At 45.7% G+C, this 18750-nt stretch overlaps 1 protein-coding gene across 2 annotated transcripts in view; it reads right to left on the reverse strand.

The window, feature by feature from the left end:
* The window catches only part of RBM27 (RNA binding motif protein 27), a 179563-nt gene that overhangs the window by 62069 nt on the left and 98744 nt on the right, over positions 1-18750 (reverse strand). For both annotated transcript variants that reach the window (XM_077473000.1, XM_077473001.1), the window contains 2 exons: positions 13683-13931; positions 7139-7255 (listed from right to left, as the gene is read on the reverse strand). In XM_077473000.1, the coding sequence (XP_077329126.1) occupies positions 7139-7255; positions 13683-13931 (366 nt within the window). The remainder of the gene's footprint in view (positions 1-7138; positions 7256-13682; positions 13932-18750) is intronic.

Raw genomic sequence — 18750 nt, forward strand, 5'->3', positions numbered from 1 at the left:
GGGGATGATGTCAATAGGTGAGGTACTGTCACGCAGTTTATTAATGATGTTTTTTGCGGTGTCTACGGTAATTGGGGATAGTGAAAATTTTGGCGGTTGCGGTATGTTGGTGCGGACATCCTCTTTATGTATTTGCTGGCTGAGGTTGGATGTTTTCTTCTGACAAATTGTTTCCCTGATGGTTTTGACTTTATCGATGAAAAAATCCGACAGTTTGTCACAGTAATCCTGGGATTCGCTTTCTGGGGGTTCTAGGCACACCAGATTCATTGATTGATTAACCAGTTTAAACAGTTCCCGTGGTTGGTTTGCGGCCGTTGAGATTGTATATGAGAAGTGGTCCTTTTTGGCTTTGAAGATTGCTTTCCGATAATTCTCTGTCAGACCTTTGTAGTTAAATAGGTTTTCCTCGGTGGGATTTCTTCTCCATGTTCTTTCCGCTCTTCTGCGTTCTTGCTTTAGTACGGAGAGGGAGCTATTAAACCATCCAGCATTTTTCTTCCTGATGAGAGCCCTGCGTTTTGGTGCTACCGAGTCTGCTGATTGTGTCCAGGGACTTGATTGGACTTGTCCTGTATTAGTCGGAAAATTAAATGGACTACTCGAAAGCAAGATTGGCCTGAATTTCTGAAGATTCATGATCCATCTGAATGGCTGTAATGTCAGATTAGTCAAAGCCACATTGTCCAACATAGCCCATGCCGACTCTTCTCTCAACAGGAGATTAAGTATCCCAGTTTAAGAATGGCAATAGAGCACCAGAAGACCAAAGAGAGCTCAATGCATATCTGCTAATCGGTAACACAGAAAGGTTGGAGGCGGTGCCAGGAAATACAACTCTAGTTTGCAGCTTTAGGACACCAACTTCTCCATCCCCGAGTCTAAGATGCAGACTGTCCAAGTATCTGCAAAGGTTAAACTCTGGGAAGTGGGGTGGACCTTCATGCCAAGGAGGGCCTAGGTCTGAAGGATTTACCAGGCTTTCAGTGCTAGACCTTGCAGGTGGTCTGGGGTCAGACAATGGAGAGTTTCACAATAAAGAGGGAAAATATATGGCAGTCTGATCCTCAGGCTTCTTCTGCTGAGGAAAACAAATGACCCTTGCCACTAGTAGAATAATTAAGAATGGTATCAAGAGTAGATACCAATAGACATTGCCCTTTAAAAGTCCATGTGGAACAATCGCTTCTTAAACCAAAGTGCCTTATGCAAAAGTTGAAACGAGAGGCTCAGCAAAAAATGTAAAGCTACAGCCATTTGCTCCACGTGTTCTAAAATCAAGATCGACTGCAACAGGGATGAGATTAACATATTTTGAGCAGTCAGAGACAGTTTGATAAAGTAAAGTCAGAGCCAGGATGGGGTGGTTACAATGCAGTAGGGCAGCTGTACAGTGCTGAACCTGGAAACCCACTGTAGTAGTGGCAACTGCTACAGTGATTTGTTCCATGGGGATTGGTCACATATGAGATATGCATATACAAAACTTATAAAACGCCTTCCCCTTTAAAGTAGTAGTAAACTCTCCCACTCTGATAATTACTTATTATAATGGACTAAATGAAAAGAAGCATCAAAGTACAGCCACTGTAAGCCAGCCCAAATCACATATTACTTACTGTTTAACCCTTTCATGACTAAGCCTATTTTTGGCATTTGGTGTTTACAAGTAAAAATCCATATTTTTTGCTACAAAATTACTTGGAACCCCCAAACATTAGAGTCTCTGCTTAATTTTTTTTAAAATGTTTAAAAAAAAATGTTTTAATCACTTTTATTGCTGTCACAAGGAATATAAACATCTCTTGTGACGGTAATAGGTGGTGCCAGGTAATCTTTATGGAGGGATCGGGGGTCTAAAAGACCCCCGATCCCTCCTTTACACTTCAAACTATTCAGATCGCCGTTTTCGCCGATTCTGAATAGTGTATTTTTTTAAAATCCGGCGCCATTGGCAGCCGATTAAACGGGAAGGGACGTCATGACGTAGCTTCCATGTTTACCATTAGGAGACTGGAATGAAGCCGCTTATGGCTTCATTCCAGTCCCTGCCCAGCCGCCGGAGGAGAAACCTCTGGTATAACAGCTGAGTTGCTTTTAGCCGCGTCGGTTGTTATGGCTGGAAAGCCAATCACCCGCTCTGAAAAACAGTACCGGGATGATGCCTGCAGGTGAGGACATCATCCCGGTATAACCCCCGGAAGCCGAGTGCGCACATCTGCGTACGCTCGGCGGCAAGGGGTTAAAGAAACTTTAAAAAATTTGTTTCCAGGGGTTAGACAGAGCCATCTTAAGTATTGTTTTCTGAGTCCACAGTGGAGTGTATTTTCGCCCTTACAGTGAGCAATTGCTGTACTGTTAACCAAGCCTCCTTCTCAATCCAACGTTTCTATGGCAACCCTGCTTTCCTGTTCATAGCCAACTTGTTTTATTTCATAGTATTTACTTGTGCCGATCGTCTAATGTTTGCCTTTGTCAGTCTTATCAGCTTCAACTGATAAGACTGCAGTAATGGCCCGTTTACACTGCATGTGATGTCACATGGTCACATGGTGTGTAGGAGGAAGCTCTGAATGATTCTCCAGCCTCCTGGGATATCAGTGGTGTTCCGTAGGAAGTCCTGATAACAGGTAGACAAGCACATAGAGAGTGTGCTGTAAATCAAGGGAGATCTGGGCATGCTCAGTGAAGTCATTCTAAAGAACAAAAAGGATAACAATACTAAGCAAATAAGGAGATATCTACAAGCAGCGTTCATTAGGGTTTTTTAGGCTGATTTACATGGGACAAAGTTGTGGGGGAGAATTTACAACCACTTTAAAGGGCAATAAGAACACCACCTGGGAATCCTCTAGATCAGGGATATGCAATTAGTGGACCTGCAGCTCTTGCAGAACTACAAGTCCCATGAGGCATTGCAAGACTGACAGCCACAAGCATGACAACCAGAGGCAGAGCATGATGGGACTTGTAGTTTTGCCTGCTCTAGATGGTGTCCATACCTCTGTCTGGAATGGCTCCTTGTATCAATGGTAACCAATTACTTCTCATGCTCACTCTTCCACAAGTAATTTGAAAGCAAGGTGCCATTTGACCACCGTGGGTGGCTAGCTGGCTGACATGCTGAACTTGCTGTGGATGGGTCACCGTGGGTGGTTGGCTGGCACCCTGGCCCTATTGTGGATGGGTGGCTGGCACCCTGGCTGGCCGCTGGATTACACAGCGTGGGTAACTCCCGGTGGGACACCTGGCAACCACTGTCATTGGATGTCCCACCCCCTTTGTTAGATGTCACACGTCCGGGCATTGGACCAGGGAGACATTATCAAAAGGAGGTGGGACATCGGATGACAGCGGTAAGCGAGAGATCCCCGCACTATGTAATCCGGCGGCGCCCGTCCTCCTCATTACCCTCCGAGACAGCGCCGGGGGCCCGAAAAGATGATCACCAGCACTAAAGGGTCCAGCAGGTGGTGCTGGTGGGCCCTCTTTAGCTGCCAGGAACTCGGACCATGTCCGAATGGACCGACTGGTCAGTCCACCCCTGGCCGTACGGCTCTCTGAAGTAAGCTATTATACTGCATATTTTTATGAATGACATCCACTGGGGAGCTTAGTATTATATATCAGAGGGAAGTATCGAAGAAGAAAAAAAAAAAAAAAACATTTTTAGAGCAGGAGGGGAGGATCGGGGAACTGATAGGCAGGGAGGGAGGGGAGGGGGAGTGCCAGCTGCTGCGGTGTAGCCCAAGCGCCAAGACGCAATTTCCAGTCGCCATTGTGACCTGGCGCTTGGGTTTTGTCGAGCCCTGGGATAAGCATACTTACAGTGGTAAAAACCGGATCAGTGTATTCAAGAAACATACCTAAACTTCAACCTGCTCCTTCACAACACAAAAATGTCCTCCAGATCAGTTCCAGATGCATTTCTACCTGCACGTTTTTAATGCCTTTTTTATGTGTTTTACCGCATTCCAGTATAGTTCTATGCTGGAAAAAAGCAGCATGTTGTACTTTTCTGGAACTGAAAAGCACTGCCACGCACTGCACTGGTGTGAACTATGCCGTTGAAACCCATATAACCTTCTTTCCTTGCTTTTTTGATGCAGAAAAAAAAAAAAAAGCACTGAATGTGGTGTGAACGGGCCCTAAAGGACCCAAGATAATAGTGGACCATGACACTTCACAAACAAGCACAAAGATGGGAGTGACTCAGAATTAGACAGACAATCTCAGTGGTCAATGTCTGCGACAGCGTGGCGGTATTGCAACTTATAAGTTCAGGGTACGAAGCAAGGCCAAAAAAGGTACTCACAAAACCAGGACAGCTGGTTGCAGGTGAGGATCAGATGGCCAAAAAGGCACCAGTCACTGTAGGCAGGCAGCAAGCAAAAAATTTAAGCTGCATGTGACCCTTTGTAAGCGACAGCAGTGGGGAGATGCTTCCATGAAGCTGTAAGGCATAAAAAATTGAGGCATTTGCACACGCCAAATACCAGGTTACGTGGTCAGCCCCACCACACTGATCACTTCTGTGGTGAAAACTGAGAAACTGTAAAAATTAAAAGGCATCCAGCAACCAAAACAACTGAGGTAACTCCTGGTGCTTGGAATAACCAGCCTCTCAAAATGAGTCTTCAAAGATAGGATAACTGGCTAGAGGTTTTGGACCCGGAAAATGTTTCTCTGCTTATTCTTACCAGCGCAGAGTCTGGCAAGCACTCTACATGAAATTCAGTAGCCCTCCATGTGTGGTGACAGAACTTGGAGGAAGACCTTCGCACTGGAAATTACAAATTCAGAGATGTCCCTGTTTCTTAAGATTTGAGCTTCAACAGCCATGCTTATAAAGCTAGTGATTCTGAAGCAAGGTGGTAAATTGGCCTTTGGAACAGGATAGGAGAGCCCACAGAGTTCTCACCAGGAGACTCAAGCAGGAGAACCATATTTGTTTAGTTCAGTCCAGAGCCATTTGATTTACTTCCAATAGAGGATCCCCCCCTCCCCCCCCCCCCCCCACCCAGAAAAATTTGACTAGTTTGTGGTTGAACCTGGAGGCCAGAAAGGCCACATCCAGCATCCCCCACCCATGACAAAGATCCTGGAACACCATAGCATAGGATAACATTGCAAGACTCACTTTTCAGGTGCAGGTTCATTCATCAGGGAATAGAAAACACTCAGCATCAGAAACAGGCCGACACCTCTGCACTGAATTCTGAGAATGAGTGCACATATGCAATACTGAACCCAGGAAATCACATAGGCACTCAATCACGTAAACCTCTCTACAGTGAAATCGGTAGAAAGCAGGCCCCTAAAAGGCACTCAGCAGCCTTGTAACGGGGTAGCCTCTGATGCACAGCCATCACAGACTACTAACAAAATGAGTCTTTACTGATAAGGTCAAGGCTGAGGCAATGCCACAGCTCTGGATAACGCCCAACGGGGCTAACTTGCCAATACACACACAGACCTAGAAAGTGACCTTCGAGCACTGGACTGCTTTGTGGCAAATTACAGGCTGTCCAGTCAGGGCACTACGAAATCATGCTTAGGAAAGACTGATTCAGATACAAAGATCAACTCAGAAATGATGCAACAGGAATCTTGATTGAAGAAAATGGCAGATATCAAAAAGGTTAGACTTTTTTCAGCAGAGCTAAGAACACAGGTCTATTCTTCCAGGACACTTATATACTTGGATGGTCTGCATTTTGTCAGTATCCAATACTCATGTAGGCAGCAATATTACCAGAAGTTTAAAAAAAAAAAAAGAAGAAAAAAAAAAATGTTTACAGCACACTACTAATCACTGCCAGTAGCGTTTGCAGCTTTACTCTGTCATTCCTTCTGTATCAGGAGAAGACAGAATAAATCTATTCCATCCTTTTGCCAAGATCAGAACCAGCTGTGCACTCCCCCACAACCACCATCGCCATTCTTTCCACTGCAATCACATCACACTTTAATTTTGTTCCTCAGTTTCTTCAAGACCATTCTTCCTCTGATAGCGACATTACATCCCCTATGCCTACACTCTTCTGTAACCAGTCCTAAAGTGGCTGTAAATCTCTGAATGAATGAAAAATGAATAAAGCATATCCTGGTACAGTGTGTACTTGCCTCAATCCAAAGCACCTAGTGTGTGCATTTTTGGCTGCTCCCTCTACTATCTACACAAGTCACTTCTGACTAGTCTATGCTCACACTAGGAAATTCCTGAAGACCTGCCACCCCTCCAGCACACAGCAGGCTATTGATAGCTTAAGCTATGCAGGATTTCTTATTTTACTTTGTGGAGGAGTGTGTCCATTCCCCCCACTCAGATCCCAAATTACAATCAGCTCACTGCTGTGTAGTGTGTGACATTAGAATGGAGTGTTTCCATCATGTTTATAGCTACTTCGTTATAGAAACACATAACTAAACATTTATTGTGATTTTCTACTCCCTTCTACTCAAAACAAGCATCCACACATTGGAATAAGAATTTTCTTGGAGCAAATACAATAAATGCTTGCTTATGAACAAGGTGCATCTTTAAAAGTGGTTCTAAAGCCTAAAGGTTTTTCAACTTCATGCATTTTTTTTAAACACTCACTCCCAACCCACCCTTTCTTAGCCGAGTCCAACTCAATCCAGCAATGTGCACAAGTGCAGGGGCTCCAGCCGCAGTTTCTCTCCTCTTTGGACAGATTGATAAAAGCAGGAGCCATTGGCTCCTGCTGCTGTCCATCAAATCCTGTGACATGGAAGCCGGTGGGTGGGGCCCCCAGTCCTGCTGTCAGTGTCAATGGACGCAGAAGCGGGACTCAGGAGCAAGCCCGCACGGGTGTCCCAAATGTGAAGCAGCTTTTGTTGGGGGCACCCGATGAAGAGGAGAGGCTTGAAGAGCCAGCAGGGGACCCTAGAAGAGAATTGGGGCTGCTCTGTGCAAACCTAGTTACACAGAGCAGGTAAGTATAGGCATGTTTGTCATTTTTACAAAAAGAAAAACCAAAGATTTACAATCACTTTACGCGCACTAGTTGTGTCATTCGCAAACTACAATAGGTCAGGTCATAACAATATAGAACACCCATCACACACACACAACCCTAATGTATGATACTTGAATGACAGCAAAAGCACATACCGGAGTCTCCTCCCCTGAATTATTCTGGTTTGAAGACACAAATGTTGTATCAGTCTGAATGCCACCAGCTGCTCCGAGACGATGTTTTGCAGGTAGATTATTGAGGACATAAGAACCCTGTTTAAGAGAGTTAGACAGTGTGAATTACAAAGCCAGCAGATGATGTGAAAACGTATACGGCATTTTCACTAACAAGTATTTTAGATAAAAGTAGAATTAAAAAGACAAAAAAATTTTTCAAAAGTTTTGGACAGAGTAGAGATGGATTAGAAAACACCTATTAGGTTTTTATTGCTGTCAGTTTCCCCGTTAGAGATATCCATCCTATTTGTCCCATTTACCATCATTGAAAATGAAGAGTAAAAAAAGGATTTTTGTATGCACCGTAAAATGCTTTTCTCTGACATTCATTGACGAACACACCTTAATCTTGACCTTAGGGTTATATCGCCACCTTTAGGAAAGGACTAGGCAGAACACAAAAAAAAAGCCAAGCACAGTACCGCCCAGGGGGCGGTCCTACTGGCTATAACCCCTCACTCTGCTACCAGCAGCTCAGTTAGTCAAAAAGCAGTACAAACAAATAAGAGGGGTGGGTGCTGTGTTTGTCAATGATCAGAGAAAATGATTTTACAGTGAGTACAAAAATCCTATTTTCTTTCGTTCATTGATGGACACAGCACCTTAATCTTGATCTTAGGGACTTCCCCAAGCAGTGCCAAAAACGAGGGGTGGGAACATAAGAAAATAAAAGCCACCCATAACAAAAATAACTTCCCATCAGGGGAGTCGCAACCTCAAAAATAGCCACCTGCAAAAACCTAGACTTTGTAAAATATGGTGAAAGTGTGAACGGTCAATGAGTCACCGCCTTATACACCTGAGAAACGGACGCTTGATGTCGGAAAGCCCAGGAAGCACCAATCGCCCTGGTAGAATGTGGCGTGACAGGAAAGGGAGGCACCCGCCCCCTTATGGCATAAGCCTGAACCACAATCTGTCTGATCTACCGAGAAATGGTGGCCGACGAGGCCGCCAGGCTCTTCTTCGGACCAGTCACTGATACAGAGTCCGACCTGCGGAAAGGAGCCGTAGCAGACAGAGCCCAGACCACATTCAAAGAAAGTAGAGCAACTTCCCTGGGATGCGACAGCCGAGGACATAAGGACAGGAGCACAACGTCCTCATTTAGATGAAAGGCCGAAACAACCTTCGGAAGAAAAGGCGGCTGCAGATGCAGCACCGCCTTATCCTTGTGGAGAATCAAGTAGGGAGAATTGCAAGACAAGGCCACCAACTCAGAAACCTGCCTTGCAGATGCGATAGTCACTACAAAGACGACTTTATGAGAGCGTGTCAACAAGGGGATCTCCCTAATGTTTTCAAATGGCGGTTTCTGAAGCACCGAGAGCACCAGATTCAAATCACACGGGGGCAGCGGCAGTAGTACCGGAGGGGCCACATGCCGAACCCCCTGAACATACGCACCAACGAGTGAATCACCAAAAGGTCGCTGAAAAAAAAAAAAAAAAAAAAAAAGAAGGACAGCCAAAGCTGATTTCTGCCCCTTAATGCCGCTTAACTCAAGTTTCTGCTCCACTCCTCGCTGCAAAAAACAGCAGGATCCTAGAAACTGAATACGTACGCGGACGCCACCCCATCTCCTCACACATGGAGATTTAGGCTGTTGCCTTATGAGTTTATGTGAAATCTTCATTAATATCTGTAAAATATTGTAATTAGAAATGGATCTCATTTGGCTTGCATCTATGAAAGCCAGGTATAATGCCTTCCCCCGGGTGCTTGTTAAGAGCAGACAATGCGGGGCCGAGACTTGTATATATCAACAATGGAGAGCCACTCCCATTGTTCTTCACCTACTCACTTCAAAGGACCCCATGCTGGGGTAGACAATGAAGAGAGCCCAACCATAATAAGTTCCTGGGGAAATCCAATTAAATCTTCTGTTCAAGAATAGTCACAAGGATTTGCATGAAAGGGGGCCGACTTTTGTAGTAAGCCCTCCAATCATGATCAAGTTAAGGCAGCCTATGGGGCATCAGCATGAAGGCATATACTCAGAGCAAAGGGGAGGTAAAAGGTCTCTTTTTGGGAAGCCAGCCATCAGAGTGGAACGTATGTAAGGATGGGTAATTATGGTTAAAAGGTGTTGCTTGTAACTAAATAGAGAATATACTTTGTATTCCTGCATGTAAATATTATATATTTCAACCTAGTATTTTCTTCCTTGATGTAAGACCATAGATAGAGATTTGTGTGTTAGCTAGACTTTCAACTACCTTTTATTAAATATTATATTTAAAGCTTTTCCTCCTCGTCTTTAGAATTCTCATTTAACCCATATCGTATCTTGTGATTAATAAATCAGAAGTATAGATTTTAAAGGTTAACAAGACCTTCCACATGCCATAATAAGTTTTCCGGGACAAAGACTTCTGCGCCCTCAGCATAGTGGAAAATTACCAAAGCAGACAGTCCTCGGTCCCCCAGCACCTGGCTTTCAACAGCCATGCCGTTAAAACCAGCGACGGTAAAGCAGGGTATGGTATCGGACAGTAGGTCCTCCCGTATCGGTAGCCGCCAAGGAACATCCACCATTCATACTATTTCGGCGTACCAAGGACGTTGAGGCCAATCTGGGGCAATCAGAATCACCGGAATCCCCTCGGCCACCACTCTGCATAGCAGACAAGGGAGGAGTCAGAGTGGGAAAGGCATAAATCAGCCGATAATGCCCACATGGGGCCACCAACGCGTCTGACGCGGGAGCCATTGACCTGGCCACAAACTTCTGTACCTTCGGATTGAACAGAGGCTAGGAGATCCAAATCTGGCATGCCCCACCTTAGGCAAATGAGCTAAAACACTTCCGCATGCAGTGACCATTCCCCCTGGTCCAGCAACTGACGACTGAGGTAGTCTGCCTGCCAGTTTGCTATGGCCAGAAGGTACACATCTGACAGAGCCGGCACGCTCTGCCCACTGTAGGATGTGAGAGACCTCCAGGGCTTCAGCTGAGCTCCTTATCCGTCCCCCTGATTATTGACATACGCCACCGCCGTAGCTTTGTCCAACTGGATCCTGACCGGATAACCCTGCAGCTTTTGCGACCATGTGAAGAGAGAACGCCTGATCGCCCAAAGCTCCAGCACATTGATCGGCAGGTGGGATTCTTCCTGTGTCCAGCGACCCTGGGCCGACTGGATGCCCCAAACTCCCCCACAGCCGCTCAGGCTAGCATCCGTCGTGATGACTGTCTAATGAAGAGGAAGGAACGACTTCCCGGATCGAATTGCAGGAGACCTCAGCCACCAGAGAAGTGAAGCCCTGACTAGGTGGCTCATGCGAATTTGACAATCCAGGGATGTTGGGGATTTGTCCCATTTGGACAAGATTTCTGCAAGACTCAAGTGTGGAATTGATCATATGGTACCGCTTCGAAAGCGGCTACCATGAGGCCCAGAACTTGCATGCAAAAAACACAGCGATGACCACCTGCAGGACATCAATAACTGCTCCGCAGATTGAAGAGTCAGCAGCTTGTTCGAAGGAAGTAAAAGACTCACCTCTGAGGAGTCCAGAATCAACCAAGTACTCCAGGTGTTGAGTCGGCACCAACACCGGCTTCGGGAGGTTCAACACCCAAACAAACTCACGGAGATTCTGTATAGTGATCGCCACATCCTCCCTTAATTTTGAGGCAGAAGCTGCTCTCCGGAAGAGATCGCTCAGGTAACCAACGTTTTGCGATCCCTCGTTGTCTTGGCCATGCCAGAATTGGGGCCAGCACCTTGGTGAAGACCCTTGGTGCCATCGCTAGACCAAAGGGAAGAGCTACAAATTGGTAGTGCTCAACTCCGACTGCAAATCGCAGAAACTGCTGGTGTCCGACGCATATGGGGACATGCAAGTATGTGTCCTTGATGTCCAAAGATGCCAAGAAATCCCCTTGAAGTACAGCGTCCACAGAAAGGAACCGATTCCATCCTGAACCTCCGTGCCTTCACGAAGCAATTAATGTCCTCAAGATCCAGGACCAGACGGACCCCACAGACCCCTTTCTTCTTCCGGACTACAAACAGATCGGAGTAGAATCCCTGAAACCTTTCCGACATCGGTACAGGCACTATCACCCCACGCAGTAGTAAGTCCTGTACAGCCCCAAACAGGGCTTCCCGACGAGCCAGAAGGAGATGAGGGTTGGAGGGGAAAAAAAAAAATATATATATATATATATATATATATATATATATATATAAATCTGTCTGGTGGACAAGAAAAACTATCTTGTAGCCTGACAAAACCAGTTTGCAGACCCACTGGTCGGAAAGGAGTGGAGAGAGGTCCACTGGAGTGAAAACTCCCGAAAGGCGAACCTTCATGTGGCAGCTGATTTTGTTTGCAGGTTTGTTCGGCTTGCGAAGCCAGGGACGCTTTTGTCCCTCAGCGGGCACCTTGTCTGACTGGGAATGCTGACCTGCTGACCCGGGCAGATGGGAAAAAAAATAATAATAAAAAAGATTCTGAGCGGAAAGGGGGCCCTTGCCTACGGCGTGGCCCCTTACCCTTTCTGGACTGTGGGAGAAAAGTACTCTTTCCCCCAGTAACATTCTTAATAATGTCATTCAAGGGGGCGCCAAACAGTCTCTCACCTTGGAAGGGCAAATCTGCCAGCGCTTTCTTAGGTGCCTGGTCCGCAGACCAGCATTTAAGCCAAATCAGGCTACGCAGCACCACTGCTGATACTGAGCCTCTAGAAAGCAAAGGAGCTGTATCCAGGGCCACATCAGACATACTTAAGGCCATGCAACAACTGGTCTGTGAGTTCCACACAGACTGGGGAAACTCATTCCTTCCACAACTCGTGGTGCAACAACTTAGCCCATTCAGTAAGCGTTTGAGACACCAGAGCCGTGGCCAACACCAGCCGCAATGCTGACCCTACCACCATAAACATGGACCGGGCAACAGCTTCGGCCATTCTGTCAGCAGGGTCTTTGAAAGAGGGGGACCCTTCCACCAGAATCGTGGTTACCTTATTTAACCTAGATACTGGGGGGTGGGGTCAACAACAGGAGGAGACTTCAATTTTTTCAGGAAACACTCCTCAAAGGGGTAACACACCGCCATCTCTAAGGAAAATGGCAGCGGCTTACAAGAAAAATGGCCGCGGCTTACAAGAAAAATGGCCGCGGCTTACAAGAAAAATGGCCGCGGCTTACAAGAAAAATGGCCGCGGCTTACAAGAAAAATGGTCGCGGCTAAAGGAAAATGGCAGCGGTTCCCACGCCACACAGAAGCCCAAAAAAAAGCACCAAACAAAAAGGGAGAAAACGAGCTGACCACCAACCGCCCAGCGCAGCCCCCTGCCAGGACCCAGAGACCACCCAGCCAAGTACGTGCTCCGCACCACCTATCCTCCAATCACATAGTGCGCCCTTAGAATGGGGAGGAGGGAAAGAGGCAAGGAGAGAAGAAAGGGAGCGAGAGACCCCCTAATCAACCTCCCAGGGAATGCCCAGCTGCTCCATCCTGCCTGAACAGGTGGAACTATACTTACGCCTCCTGCAGGAACTGCTGAACGCACTCCACAGACAGACCCATCACCCGAGCAGTACGGGGTGGCTTTTCGTCACCATACACTGACTCAGCAGTAGCCCAGTCATATGTGTGCCCGGAGCATATAGCTCACGGGCCGCCCCTGGACCAGAACGGGGGCCTGTCACGGCTGACCCAGCGTGTAGCTAAGGTCTGCACGTGCTCGATGGCCAGGCTGGGGAGACTACCAGGATCTGTATTATCCAGCCTGGCTGTTGTCGCAGGAAGCAAAAACAAAAAAGAAAAAATTCCAAGGACCATTGGTCCCCCCCCCCCAGGGAGCCAGGTCTTTCTAGACTAGGCAGAAAAAAAACTGGAGCTGCTGGTAGCAGAGTGAGGGGTTATAGCCAGTAGGACCGCCCCCCCTGGGTCAAGATTAAGGTGCTGTGTCCGTCAATGAACGAAAGAGAAATAAAGTCCCACATTTTAGGTTATCCCCGAAAAGTAAAAGTGGGGAAATCTTACAAAAGGGGACACCATTTCTTGTGACCTTAGCGGCCCCAAGGGAATTTCCTCACATTATGCTTTTGCTATGGGACAGGAAATGAAGGTAAAATCTCCCCAATGGGAAATAGATGGTCAAAAAAAAAAAAATGGGTTATAATCCTCCCTTATGCTATGCAAAATTAAGAGGGGAAAAAAAAAAAAAAAAGCTTTGGACTATAGTTCTACTTTAAAACCCTGAAAACATGCAAACATTCCACGGTCCTGTGGGTAGAGATTGTATAATGTAAATCAGCAGGTTTGGTGACTGAGTCTAAAGTCACTTAATTCAGCACAGACCAAGAAAAGTTGTAAACATAAAACAAATTTAGATATTAGGTAATAAATGTTGCCCTTTTGCTGTGTTAAATTGTAGCACACCATACAATTACTTGACACTGATAGTCCGTGATGGACCATCTGCCATGGTCTACAGATTTACCTTCTGGGGGTGCCCCTGCCCTGGGGTTGGGGCAGTCTGCTGCCCAGACTGAATTGCATGTGCTGGTTGCTGCTGTGTCAAATGCTGTTGGGGCTGCTGAAGAGGTTGCTGTTCATTGTTTTCTCTGTGCCAAAGTACCCGGATGAACCTATTGTTCAAAACAGCTTCAGTGCTGGATATTGCTCTCCTAGCTTCCTCGTTTGCCAAGTACTGGATTAGAGCACCCTCAGGATCACCTTGGAAAGCAACCTTGAAAACAGAAGATAAAATACACAATATTAGCAATGCTCTCACATGAAAATAAATGTCTTGGAGCTATGCTTATAAAGCCAGCTTTTGTCTATTAGTGGCTAAACTTGTACCTGAAGACATCACAAAGGACACACTAAAATGTTTCCTTAGATACCATAAGGCTTCATGCACACGAGACGCTGTTAAACGCGTGTTCAGATGCAGTTGGACACTTTTTTCAACTGCCCCTGAACTCATTCAATGTTATCCTATGTGTCCATGCACAGTCTCATTTTTTGCCGTTTTTATGCAGTTGCGTTTAACCTCGTTTTTCCAGAAGCAAAAAAATGGGTTCAGACGCAAAAATTTCCACGTTTCAGACGCAAAACGCGGCTAAACACGGCACTCGCATTTGCGTTTATAAGAGTTTTTAAAGGAACCCAATTTTGTGGACCTGAAAACTCAGAAATATGATCTGAGAATGACATTTTGCGACCCGACTTTGGGGGCCCATATCTTGAGGTTCCTATCACCAAGTGACCCCGAGATAGGGGACCCCAAAGTTGGGTTACAAAATGTCATTCTTTGATGCAAAAAAGTGCATGACATTTTGTAACCCAACTTTGGGGGCCCATATCTTGGGGCCATTTATTGCCAGGAACCCCAAATTCTGTATGCAGACACCGTGGAACTAGCACTACAACATATCCAAATTTGAGGTTCCTATCACCAAGTGACCCCAAGATAGGGGGCCCCAAAATTGGGTTGCAAAATGTCATGCACTATTCTGCATCAGAGAACAACATTTTGTAACCCGACTTGTCATGTTTGTGAAATATCCAACAGACATTCGCTGTCCCATCAACGGATGTGTCCAATATCGACGAGCTTTGACTCTGGACCTTTCACAAAATTTGCGACGACGTTGCTGTCTCATCAAGAGCAACATCAGGAGCATTTCCTGACATATATTCAATATGGAATCCATTTCAAAATATACAGTGCCTTGCGAAAGTATTCGGGCCCCCTTGAACTTTTCAACCTTTTGCCACATTTCAGGCTTCAAAGATATAAAATTTTAATTTTTTGTGAAGAATCACCAACAAGTGGGACACGATTGTGAAGTGGAAAGAAATCTATTGGATATTTTAAATTTTTTTAGCAAATAAACTGAAAAGTGGTGCGTGCAAAATTATTCGGCCCCTTTACTTTCAGTGCAGCAAACTCACTCCAGAAGTTCAGCGAGGATCTCTGAATGATCCAATGTTGTCCTAAATGACTGATGATGATAAACAGAATCCACCTGTGTGTAATCAAGTCTCTGTCTAAACGCACCTGCTCTGTGATAGTCTCAGGGTTCTGTTGAAAGCACAGAGCATCATGAAGATCAAGGAACACACCAGGCAGGTCCGTAATACTGTTGTGGAGAAGTTTAAAGCCAGATTTGGATACAAAAAGATTTCCCAAGCTTTAAACATCCCAAGGAGCACTGTGCAAGCGATCATTTTGAAATGGAAGGAGCATCAGACCACTGCAAATCTACCAAGACCTGGCCGTCCCTCTAAACTTTCAGCTCAGACAAGGAGAAGACTGATCAGAGATGCAGCCAAGAGGCCCATGATCACTCTGGATGAACTGCAGAGAACTACAGCTGAGGTGGGAGAGTCTGTCCATAGGACAACAATCAGTAGTACACTGCACAAATCTGGCCTTTATGGAAGAGTGGCAAGAAGAAAGCCATTTCTCAAAGATATCAATAAAAAGTCTCGTCTAAAGTTTGCCACAAGCCACCTGGGAGACACACCAAACAGCTGGAAGAAGGTGCTCTGCTCAGATGAAACCAAAATTGAACTTTTTGCCCACAATGCAAAACGATATGTTTGGCGTAAAAAGCAACACAGCGCATCACCCTCAACACACCATCCCCACTGTCAAACATGGTGGTGGCAGCATCGTGGTTTGGGCCTGCTTTTCTTCAGCAGGGACAGGGAAGATGGTTAGAATTGAGGGGAAGATGGATGCAGCCAAATACAGGACCATTCTGGATGAAAACCTGTTGGAGTCTGCAAAAGACCTGAAACTGGGATGGAGATTTATCTTCCAACAAGACAATGATCCCAAACATACAGCAAAATCTACAAAGGAATGGTTCACAAATAAATGTATCCAGGTGTTAGAATGGCCAAGTCAAAGTCGAGACCTGAATCCAATCGAGAATCTGTGGAAAGAGCTGAAAACTGCTGTTCACAAACGCTCTCCATCCAACCCCACTGAGCTCGAGCTGTTTTTCAAGGAAGAATGGGCAAGAATTTCGGTCTCTCAATGTGCAAAACTGATAGAGACTATTCTGCCCCCTTGCGTTAATACTTTGTAGAGCCACCTTTTGCTGCGATTACAGCTGCAAGTCGCTTGGGGTATGTCTCTATCAGTTTTGCACATTGAGAGACCGAAATTCTTGCCCATTCTTCCTTGAAAAACAGCTCGAGCTCAGTGGGGTTGGATGGAGAGCGTTTGTGAACAGCAGTTTTCAGCTCTTTCCACAGATTCTCGATTGGATTCAGGTCTCGACTTTGACTTGGCCATTCTAACACCTGGATACATTTATTTGTGAACCATTCCTTTGTAGATTTTGCTGTATGTTTGGGATCATTGTCTTGTTGGAAGATAAATCTCCATCCCAGTTTCAGGTCTTTTGCAGACTCCAACAGGTTTTCATCCAGAATGGTCCTGTATTTGGCTGCATCCATCTTCCCCTCAATTCTAACCATCTTCCCTGTCCCTGCTGAAGAAAAGCAGGCCCAAACCACGATGCTGCCACCACCATTTTGCACGCCCCACTTATTTTTTTATTAGTTAAAAAAGTTTCCAAAATCCAATAGATTTCGTTCCACTTCACAATTGTGTCACTTGGTGATTCTTCACAAAAAATAAAAATTGTATATCTTTATGTTTGAAGCCTGAAATGTGGCAAAAGGTTGAAAAGTTCAAGGGAGCCGAATACTTTCGCAAGGCACTGTATACCACAGAAAGAGGCAAATGCAAGTGTACAACTGCTCTCTATGCTGCTGCTCACTCTGATCAAAATAGCAGAAATAGTTAAAAAAAACATGCTTTGAGAGCTTGGGGAGGGTCTACATGATGTTATCTTTATAAACGCAAATGCGGCAAAACGCACGTTTCTAAACGCGCGTTTCAGGTTTTTTTGAGCAGAGCTTTCACCTGCGTCTCGTGTGCATGAGGCCTTACGTTTAATGTCAGGCAAAGCATAAAAATAAAAAAAATATTCACTACATCTTTACAACACACATTCCCTACATTGTATTCCTTTAGAAACACTGCAAGTACAAAAACACTACCTATTAAACTTCCAAAAATCCAGTGTGCTCCAAAACATTGAGCAGAATTGACAGCCCAGGGCTTTTGCTCCCCTAAAATCTCAATGAGCACCATTAGTTCAGTATGCTACTAAACTCCTCTCCTCTATCTCTGTATGGTTCTCACTAGAGGGAGGAGGGAGGAGGGAGGAGGGAGGGAGGAGGGAGGAGGGCTACAGGGTCAAAGAAAAAAAATAGGATTTTTTGTACTCACGTTAAATCCCTTTCTCTATAATTCACCGACCGACACAGTTCCTCTCTTAGCCATTGGGTTGTTATGCTCCATTACTAGGAGATACTAGGCATTAGTTGTAATAAAACACTCAGAACACTTAGTTGCGCCCAGGGGGGCGGTCCCTTGGGCAACAATCCTCCAGCCTGCCATGCAGTCATCAGTACATCAACAAGCAGTATAGCGTAAAGAGAAAAAGGATAGGTGCTGTGTCGGGTAGGTGAATTACAGAGAAAAGGATTTTACTGCGAGTACAAAAAAATATATATTTTCTCTTATATTCACCGACCGACAGCTCATATCTTAGCCATTGGGATGTCCCCAAGCAGTGCCAAACGAGGGGTGGAAAAAAAACAGCATAAAAACTTCACCCACAAAACAGTGCGTGGAAAGAATCCACCATAAAACCAGGGTACCCTCAACAGGAGTGACTACCCACAACCGCACCAAAAACTGCGAATACAACAGCGCATTAACTTACTGGTACTGCGTTTTTATAGAAAAAAAAACAGGAAAAATAAAAAAAATATATTGCATATTCAATTGCAACTATAAGGCCGCCTGCAAAACTTTGCGGCCAAAACTGGCATCAGCCGACGCACTGACGTCTACCTTGTAGAACTTGGTAAACGTGTGGACAGATGACCAGGTCGCCTCTTTACACACCTGAGCGACAGACGCTTGGTGTCGAAAGGCCCAAGATATTCCAATTTCCCTTGTGGAGTGGGCCGTGACCGGAAAGGGGGGCACCTGCCCCTTCAAGGCGTAGGCCTGTACTACAATCTGTCTGATCCACCTGTGAACGGTGGCCAACGAGACCGCCATGCCTTTCTTTGGACCAGCTACCAAAACAAACAGCGAGTCTGACTTCCAAAAGGGAGTCATGGCAGACAAATACACCTTAAGGGCCCGAACCACGTCCATAGCGTGAAGGGCCACTTCCTTAGGGCGTTTCGGCTTAGGACACTAGAAACACCACTTTCTGGGAAAGTCAACAGCGTAATCTCCCTGATATTTTCAAATGGCGGTTTTTGAAACGCCGACAACACCAGGTTCAAATACCATGGGGGTAACGGACGCACCGGAGGGACTACATGTCTCACCCCCTGAACAAAAAGGTACTCACTAGCGAGTGAGACGCCAGGGGGGTCACTGGAAAAAAAAACAAAAAACGACATTACCCCTTAATGGTGCTCAACGCCAATTTCTGGTCTACTCCCTGATAAAGAAA

This window comes from Lithobates pipiens, unplaced genomic scaffold (assembly GCF_037356315.1).
Source record: "Lithobates pipiens isolate NorthernLeopardFrog02 unplaced genomic scaffold, aLitPip1_a1.2 Scaffold_8, whole genome shotgun sequence".
In the NCBI taxonomy this organism is placed as follows: Eukaryota; Metazoa; Chordata; class Amphibia; order Anura; family Ranidae; genus Lithobates; species Lithobates pipiens.